The sequence below is a fragment of the Hemibagrus wyckioides genome, linkage group LG28 (assembly GCF_019097595.1).
Source record: "Hemibagrus wyckioides isolate EC202008001 linkage group LG28, SWU_Hwy_1.0, whole genome shotgun sequence".
In the NCBI taxonomy this organism is placed as follows: domain Eukaryota; kingdom Metazoa; phylum Chordata; class Actinopteri; order Siluriformes; family Bagridae; genus Hemibagrus; species Hemibagrus wyckioides.
The window spans coordinates 7,003,921-7,013,676 of NC_080737.1; the positions used below are offsets into that span (position 1 = coordinate 7,003,921).

A 9,756-nucleotide genomic window follows, 5' to 3' on the forward strand; every position below is an offset into this window, starting at 1 on the left:
GCTGTTAATCTAAAAACAGTACGGCGACTTAATCTTAAGAATCGCCCTAATGTTAATCAATCCCCACCTTCTCCCCGCTCACAATTAAGAACTCAACAGCACCGAAAGCGCTCTTAAACGTACAAAAAACAAACAAACATTTTATTTGTCACACAACAGAGCGTTAAACATATAAAGTGTCAGCTCATCCGTCGCCCTCTGCGTCATCGAACAAGCTGTGAAGAAAATCCGGCATAGTGAGCTTAATATAACGCGATTTGTGGCGTGTGGTCGGCGATCGCTTCACACTTCTGCTCTTCAGAAACTGAAATGGTTCTTGATGTCTTTGATCTGCTTCATCATGTCGCCAATGTGTTCGCCCCTGCGAGATAAAGAAAAAAAAAAGAAACGAGACGACAAACGCCATTTAGCGTGGAGTCTATCGGTAAACAAGCCACTATGTGGGTCAGTGAGTAAATAAATGAGTCAGGAAGTAAAGAAAAGTAGGTATGTGGGTCAGTCATGTAAAGAAGTAGGAAAGAAGGAGTGTTTCATCAAAGCCACAGTATCCTGTGGTTCCCCCCCCCCTCCACACAAGTGCTTTGTGTGATGAACACACAGTGGAGGAGCAGCACAGTGTAGTTTTTATTACTTGACATGAACATTATGGTTTAAATGAAGCTCTGGCATCAGTAATATATCTGGTGTAGTGTATTTGGTGTTTGCGCCAACTCACTGCTCCTTTAAGACGCCCTGTACGCATTTCCTCTGATGGGCGTTGAGCGTTATGGTGGCTCGGGCTGAAGACGAGCCTTTGTCCATCTGCTTCTTCTGGTAATCCTTCTTCATGTTGACCTGAGAGACGGCAGATCGGGAGAGAGAAAGAATACGATTACGTCCGGGTCTCAAGACTGTCCAGGAGGCTTCGATATTTAAAGACCGTGAAGAAAGATGCAGACTGTCACAGCTTCTGGAAATTCCCTGACCAGTATGACCACACCATATGACTCTCGTTCCATTCTTGATTATGTAAGAGCACCGCTCATGAAGTCGAGTGTGTAGAACGGCACCCAAGGCTTGCAGTAATAGAAGCGCAAGGACGCTGCAACAGGAAGTAGCCAGTGTGACATCCGGTGTAGCTAACCTGTGTGATGCTGTTGCCGAGGTGACGCAGCTGGTCATTGATGGTCTGCAGCTCTTTCTTCATGTCCTTCTCGCTGTCGGACAACACGGGAAGCTGACTGCGCAGGCTGCCCAGGACATGCTTCATCCTACACACACACACACAAAACAGTTCCCACTTATTTCTATATAGTCTTAATAATCGATTCCTTAATATGCAAAATAACTCTGATGAACTTTTCATTGAGGAGGTCTGAACAGAGAAATGAAAAAAAAAGCACCTGTTCATAATGGCTTCCTGCCGATATTTAGCGTCCTCGTACTTGTCAGCCAGGCGCTCTGCTGCCTCCCTCAGGCTCTTTCTGTTCAACACAAACGCAGCGTGAACTCAAGATCATGTACTGCTGCTGGAAACTAATGACTGATGAAAGGCGGTGGGGCGTTTATATTTATAACTATATATATATTTATATTTGCTGCACAACTAATTCTCCATGGAGCACAAATTAGGTGCGTAAATTTAAAAAAAGCTTTTGTGCTCTTGATGGATTTGACTTCACGTCATGGTATACCTATCCTCCCGGCACATTGTGAGGTCCTCCAGCTGCTTCTTTTTCTGACTGTTCAGCAGTTTGACTCTGTGTGGAACAAACAGACGGATAACCATTAGAACTTAAGTAATAGCGCTACATTTAAGAAAGCATAATATAGAGAAGATTAAATGTTCACCGTTTCTGCATTTCCTCACGGGCCAGGTCCAGCTTGAGGATGTACTCCTCCCGAAAGACCTGCGTGGCTCTGCTCAGCAGCTGCAGACACTCTGGAGTGGGAGTTGAAGACTCTTTGTCTGCGGACCTGAAACACACACACACCTGTCAAGTACACTCACATTTACACAGACTACTGAACTCCTCTGCGATTTGGATGACAAAATTACTGGATTGGAAATTGGATCTCCTTCTCCTGAACAGCGTGAAGCCAAATGTCAAGGATTTGGAGTGTGTATCAAGGCTTGGATAAGTGTGTCTAATATATTTCCCAGTGTTCTGTGTGTTAGGGGTTTTTGGGTCAGATTTATAGGAGTAGTTGGATTAGATCCACCTCCTGGAGTTTTGGTTTCATGCTTTCCCCCATAACAAACTCCATTCATCTGCTGAAACTAAATATGTCCCCTGAGCTTTCAGCCAGAGCTCATCCAAGTGGTGCTCAATTCCAGGTAAAAACACAACTGCGACTTAAGCCTAAGACATCTTTCATGTGATATTTTTGAATGGCTTTTTTCCTAAGGTATGATTATTCTAGAAACATCTGACCTTTTAAAGTGAAGCCTCAGCCTAAAATGTTTGACGCGACCCCCCCCTTTGGCCGAAATTCAGCCGCGAATCCGCCGACAGGATTTCTATCACGTACCTGAGCATGAGCGGATTGGTGGAGCTGCGTGCCAGAATGTTCCGGATGTGCTGCTCGAATGAGTCATGAGCCAGTCCACGCAGAGGGGAGCTTACAGAGCCTTCCTCTGCTCCCATCCGTGCACACAGCAGAGGAGGAGAAGGAGGACGCATGGAACTGCTGCAGGGGGATCAGAAACCTATTTTAACATTCGCTGTGGGTTTGTGGCATTTTCACAATTTTGTATGACGACAAAAAAAGATCGAACGGAGTTAAGTGTGTCTTACAGCAATGGAAGCAGGAGGCATTCGTAAGTGCTGGTGACGCAGATCAACGTGGCACCCAGGGACAGATCAGACACGATCCAGAAACCACGAACTGGAGAAGGTAAACTATACACACACACACAAAACAAGGCAGTGGTCAACTCAACCTCGGTGACTTCCTGGACATGAACTATAATATTACCAGGAATGAATTTTAGGCCATGATTCTTACCCAATCACATTCCATTTATTCTCACAGCATCACTAAGTGACCTTCTACTCCTATACCCCACTTTTCTGTTACTACACGACGTACCTGCTTGTGAGAGGTTTGGTGCAGAGGATGTGCTCGACCATGCAGCGCTGCTCAGCTGCCAGCTCCTGCAGGCTGTCCTTATCCTCCTCATCTACACACACACATCATTTTCCTGGATTAGAACTAAATCCAAAGACGTTCACGTTAAAGCAAGATGTCCAAAACGTCCCCTTACCTGACTGCAAGAACTTGTGGAGTTTGTTGAACCACGTGAGTCCTACACTGTGAACGCCCGCCTCATGTGTACAGTGGTACCTGTGCTGACACAGAGGGTCTGAAAAACAAGCAGACATTAAGAGCAGCTGGGAATACAGAGAAGGAATATTATATACTACTAGAGCAGACATTTGCCTGCATTTTTTTTTACTCCTCAAACCAGGCTGACCTTCGTGTAACCGGATCGGGCAGGTGAAGTCCGAATCTGTCGGGTCATCTTCTTCCCCGGTGGCCAGTTTGAGAGTGAGCTCCAGCTCTACGCACTCAAATACGTAAAGCGATGGTACCGACTCTGATCCTCGGGACCACCTCTCTACAGCCTACACACATCACAAACAATGAACATCGACTTGTGTTTTTAACTATACAGAATATTAAAACAGAAATGACCTATCACTTTAACCAAGGGTGCCAATACTTCTGGAAGTGACCGGAAGGTTTATTACACCATAATGTAAATCTCTTATTAAAGGGATTCTGTTTGTACTTACTCCACCGTCCTCTTCCTCCTCTGCCTCTAGCACTACGCAGTGATAGAGGATTCCTGCTTCAGTGGCGATCACAAGGATGTTAGGGACACAAGGCAGACAGAGCATGGCACAGGCGTCGTAGCCATAGTTATCTTCTGCAGCTGGGTACATAGGGAGAGGACCCAGGAGCTTCCCTAGATTACTGAAACATACACACTCAACAATAAAAGCCCTGCACAACCTTATACACTGAAAAACATTCAAAATGCTACTTTTATACAATATATACATAAACAACTACTATATGTGTTTGTGTGTGCCTTACGCGTAGGTGAGAGACGTGTAACTCAGAAATGTTTCTCCGTTCCCGTAGAGGATGTATAACGGGTAAACAAGCAGGTCTTCCTTCAGCCGCAGGCTGGCGAGATGGCGAGGGGCGTCGACTAACGGCCCGAAGTCAAATGCCACGGCGATCTCACCCAGAGAGGCTGCATAAGAGCGCCTAAAGTAGAGATAAAACCACAGCGGCCGACATTTTCCATTAGAGTCAATACAGTGAGAACATGCACAAGTGTTTGTTGGCATCATTATTATTGGGATCTAATATTTAATCACAGTGCATGATTGCTGATGATTGCTCAGAGTAGCTTTGATTAAAATGCACTGTAGAGCCACAGTGTTGTGTTTACCCTCTCGGATGGATGCTGCTCTCCTCCTCAGACTGAGACACTGAAAGCACTCGGGCCGGAGTCTGAGGCTCTTTGAGGCTGTAGAACCTACAGGAACAAACATCATGATCCATAATGTCATTAATTATCCTTAACAAAAGGTGTCAAGGTAAATACAATACCATAAAACCAAGTGTAAAAACTGAAACTTTCAACATGGTACTGTTTTCCAATGGTTATTTTTTTGATAGGTTCTCATCTGATAACAGAAATACAACAGCAAAGTCACATCATTGGAATTTTCTGGAATGTAGTTGATGTTGTTGTTGATCTTTCGGCTGCTCCCTACGTGTGTGAGGGGGTCACCAAGGCAGACCAACCGGTCCGCACAACAACTGGGCATAGGTTTTATGCCAGATGCCCTTCCTGACGCAACCCTTCCATTTTTATCCAGGCTTGGGACCGGCACTGCACCCAGTGTCTGGGGTTTGGGCACTGGCTGGGAATCGAACCCAGGTCTTCCGCAAGGTAGGTGAGAAACCTACCACTGAGCCACCAGCACCCTGAATTTTCTGGACCAAAGAAATACTTTCAAGGAAAGCTCTTTCTATTTTCTTGGGTGCTAGAAATGACTTCCTGAGTATACTTGAACTCTACAACCTTTAGGTCATCAACAATCTCTTCGATTTTTTGTGTTATTCCCACATATGCTTACAGCTCATGCGAGTACCTGATGCTGTTGTCTGAGTTGAGCAGCACTAAGTGAGGCTCCTCTGTCTCACTGGGGTACCAAGCAGCCTGGCGCAGGGTCACGGAGGTCGAACTGGTGAAGAAGCGCTCAGCCACAGGAATAGTCCTGAGAGAAGAGAGCAGCAGAGAACTTAATTAGAAACAATAGTCAATCTGTAGATCTACAATATACAATACCCATCTGTTACCCATCATGTTAATTCTATACCTATTTATAATACCTACTACACCTGTACATAAGAGATCCATTCTCCTGTACATATCACCCCCATAGCCGTATTTATTTACTGTAATTTATTGTAAATATGCCACATACACAGGATGCTAACTGCATTTCATTGGCTCTGTACATGTCCTCTGCACAATGACAATAAAGCTGAATCTAATCTAATCGCACAGGTACAAATACAAACTATTGCCTATTTATAACAGGAAAGGAACATTATACAGTGCCGGAAAGGGGATGGGGACCAGCGTGCGACCACCCGTTTCTGAACTCACCTGCAGTTGATCTCGATGCGTCCACCTTCGAATTCGGACTTCTTACCCCAGCGCTGGGGTAACTCCAGCACTGTTGCCCCACGCTGACCAATGAGAGCCACGTGATACTGAGTGGGACTGAGCAGAACCTGACACACTTCAAACAGTGGTGGGTTGATGCACATTAACGTCTGTAGACAAGACCAGATCAGACAAATCAAATCAAATACATAACAGAAGATCTGAGAGGAAATAGACTTCGCTTTTAACTCTGTGATTAAAACACTGTCACTGACACCAGGAACAATTCTGCCAAGCCAAACATTAGCTAGCTAATTCCCTTTAGGAAAACATTCCGCTGTTTGAAACACATGATCTATACAGTAAACTTCACGAACCTGGTGTCTCGCCGTGTGTGATGCGAGCTCGGAGTTGAGCTGCCGCAGGTTGGTTGTATAAAACACGCTCTCCACATTATCCCACACAAACAAATCTCCATTCAGGCAGAACGTAAGGTTTTTAACTATCCTCCTGCTCGTTCCCTGTGGCTCCAAGTGCCGGCTCTCTTGCAGTTTACAGAATATTTCGTGACTAGGCAGCGCATCTCTCCAGCGGTCCCCTGCCAGCGCCGCCATTTTTTTCTGTGTGTGTCGTCGCATTGCGATGACGTCAAGGCGGGCTTTACACTTTGTTGACGACTTTGTAGTTTTCTGAAACGTTCATGTGCGCGATATTATTTCTGTAGTCAGGCGCTGTGAGGATAAACAAAATAGAGAAATGGTTTAATTAAATGATTTAAAAAAAAATGATTTCCCGTAAAATCAAGGAAGATGGGTAGATGCAGGTGGGTGGGTAGATAGATAAGTAGTTAAGTCAGGGGTAGGTAGAGGGGTAGGTTGATGAGTAGGTAATTAAAGGGATATGTGGTTATGTAGATGAGTAGTTATGTAAATGGATAGGTAGATGAGTAGGTATGTAAATGGATAGGTAGATGAGTAGGTAGGTAAAGGGATATGTGGTTTTGTAGATGGATAGGTAGGTGGATGAATGGGTAAATGAGTAGGTAGGTAAAGGGATATGTAGTTAAGTTGATAAGTAGGTAAGTAAAGGGATATGTAGTGATGTAGATGAGTAGGTAGGTGGATGGGTAGGTAAATGAGTAGGAAGGTGAAGGGATATATGGTTATGTAGATGAGTAGGTAGGTCAAACACACAAGTAGTTAAGTGAGGGGTAGGTAGAGGGGTAGATGGGTAGGTTGATGAGTAGGTAAGTAAAGGGATATGTGGTTATGTAGATGGATAGGTAGGTGGATGGGTAGGTAAATGAGTAGGAAGGTGAAGGGATATGAGGTTATGTAGATGAGTAGAAAGGTAAAAGGACATGTGGTTATGTAGATGAGAAGGTAGCTAAAGGTATATGTGGTTATGTAGATGAGTAGGTAAGTAGCGGGTTATGTGGTTATTTAGATGAGTAGGTAGGTAAAGGTATATACACTATATTGCCAAAAGTATTCGCTCACCCATCCAAATAAACAGAATCTGGTGTTCCAATCACTTCCATGGCCACAGGTATATAAAATCAAGCACCTAGGCATGCAGACTATTTTTACAAACATTTGTGAAGGAATGGGTCGCTCTCAGGAGCTCAGTGAATTCCAGCGTGGAACTGTGATAGGATGCCACCTGTGCAACAAATCCAGTCTTGAATTTTCCTCGCTCCTAAATATTCCACAGTCAACTGTCAGCTGTATTATAAGAACGTGGAAGTGTTTGGGAACGACAGCAACTCAGCCACGAAGTGGTAGGCCACGTAAACTGACGGAGCGGGGTCAGCGGATGCTGAGGCACATAGTGCGAAGAGGTCGCCAACTTTCTGCAGAGTCAATCGCTACAGACCTCCAAACTTCATGTGGCCTTCAGATTAGCTCAAGAACAGCGCGCAGAGAGCTTCATGGAATGGGTTTCCATGGCCGAGCAGCTGCATCCAAGCCATACATCACAAAGTGCAATGCAAAGCGTCGGATGCAGTGGTGTAAAGCACGCCGCCACTGGACTCTAGAGCAGTGGAGACGCGTTCTCTGGAGTGACGAATCGCGCTTCTCCATCTGGCAATCTGATGGACGAGTCTGGGTTTGGCGGTTGCCAGGAGAACGGTACTTGTCTGACTGCATTGTGCCAAGTGTAAAGTTTGGTGGAGGGGGGATTATGGTGTGGGGTTGTTTTTCAGGAGCTGGGCTTGGCCCCTTAGTTCCAGTGAAAAGAACTCTGAATGCTTCAGCATACCAAGACATTTTGGACAATTCCATGCTCCCAACTTTGTGGGAACAGTTTGGAGCTGGCCCCTTCCTCTTCCAACATGACTGTGCACCAGTGCACAAAGCAAGGTCCATAAAGACATGGATGACAGAGTCTGGTGTGGATGAACTTGACTGGCCTGCACAGAGTCCTGACCTCAACCCGATAGAACACCTTTGGGATGAATTAGAGCGGAGACTGAGAGCCAGGCCTTCTCGTCCAACATCAGTGTGTGACCTCACAAATGTGCTTCTGGAAGAATGGTCAAAAATTCCCATAAACACACTCCTAAACCTTGTGGACAGCCTTCCCAGAAGAGTTGAGGCTGTTATAGCTGCAAAGGATGGACCGACGTCATATTGAACCCTATGGATTAGGAATGGGATGTCACTTAAGTTCATATGCGAGTCAAGGCAGGTGAGCGAATACTTTTGGCAATATAGTGTATGTGGTTTTGTAGATGGATAGGTAGGTCAAACATACAGATCTTGGTCCAAACTTAGTGGTTATCAGATGTTTCATGGACCATAGTCTCTCATTTAAAATAAAGGTTATTAAATGTTTTAACAGATGTTTTGAGTCCCTGTTTTTCTTTACAAATTATACAAGATTACACCACAACTTATATAAAAGGATAATGATTTAAGTATCTTGCTGAAATATGATATTATTGTACCAGATTCTAGATTCTAAATAGATTCTATACGGATTTGTGCATTCTGTCAAATCCTAGAGCGCTCACATCCCTTTAGAGGTTGCAGTCAAAAATGATTAATTAAAAGATTTAGTATTTGAGTGCGAGTAAACATCATTAATCCATATAAATTGCATAAGGCCACAAACAGATCCATAATGTTTATAAACCACTGAAAGGGAAACCTCTTCAAAGAAATTTGTAATCAGGCAGTTTTGCTGATTTTTATCAGGCCCATAGATCATATCATCTGCTTTGGCTGTTGTGTCCCATTGAAATGAATTCAAACAACTTGCTTTGTATTGTATTTTTAAAGCACTGTGTTGACATACTGTGATAACTGCGATATAGCAAGATAGTATTCTTTGAAAATATATTCTTGAGATATTTCATCTAGTCTATTTTTAGTACTTCTAGAAATCTGTAATGTAATAGTTTAGATCAAATATTTGAGCAACATTTCCATTTAATTGCAATATTTCCTTAAAAAATCTTGATCGGCTCAGACATGATGAGTGTACTGTATATATTTTGTATTTTTACAAATAAAAAACAGCCATACTGACAGTTTACAGCTTAATTAAAATGGTTCAAAGCACCTCATGAAATGCTGAAAATATAAAGTGGGTCTGTAACTACAGCACTCAAACACAAGAAAATATTAAATAATTAGATACACAATAATGAACTCAGAAACTACAGTGACCAATTAGTTCTTCAGGAGCTCTTGGACATTATCAACATTCACATTATTTACTGTCCAGTGTCCCCCAAATGAGGATGAGGTTCCCTTCTGAGCCTGGTTCCTCTCAAACTTTCTTCCTCAGATCATCTCAGGGAGTTTTTCCTCACCACCGTCACCTCAGGCTTCTCATTAGGGATGAAATAGTAACTTAACTTTAAACTTTATACATTTTTCTCTATGTTTCTATACTTCTGTAAAGTGGCGTTGAGACAACGTCCATTGTTAAAAGCGCTATAAAAATAAATGAAAATTGAAACTGAATACACCAACACCCTGGTGAAACACGAAACATTGTTTTCACAAACAGGGATAAGAATATATATTTAAAAAAAAAAAAACTTAAAATTGTAGGCAAGCAAATGTATA

At 43.4% G+C, this 9,756-nt stretch overlaps 1 protein-coding gene across 1 annotated transcript; it reads right to left on the bottom strand.

Annotated features, from left to right (window-relative positions):
- Positions 1-113: 113 nt before the first annotated feature.
- On the bottom strand, positions 114-6,360 carry nup88 (nucleoporin 88). The gene is made up of 17 exons (XM_058382804.1): positions 6,055-6,360; positions 5,678-5,847; positions 5,157-5,282; positions 4,448-4,534; positions 4,084-4,260; positions 3,780-3,960; positions 3,458-3,608; positions 3,248-3,346; positions 3,073-3,163; positions 2,778-2,882; positions 2,512-2,670; positions 1,831-1,956; positions 1,674-1,739; positions 1,383-1,463; positions 1,124-1,250; positions 716-834; positions 114-361 (listed from the first exon to the last, which is right to left on the bottom strand). The coding sequence occupies exons 1-17, from the start codon at positions 6,313-6,315 to the stop codon at positions 298-300; spliced, it is 2,190 nt and encodes a 729-aa protein (XP_058238787.1). The 5' UTR covers positions 6,316-6,360; the 3' UTR covers positions 114-297.
- Between the last annotated feature and the right edge of the window lie 3,396 nt (positions 6,361-9,756).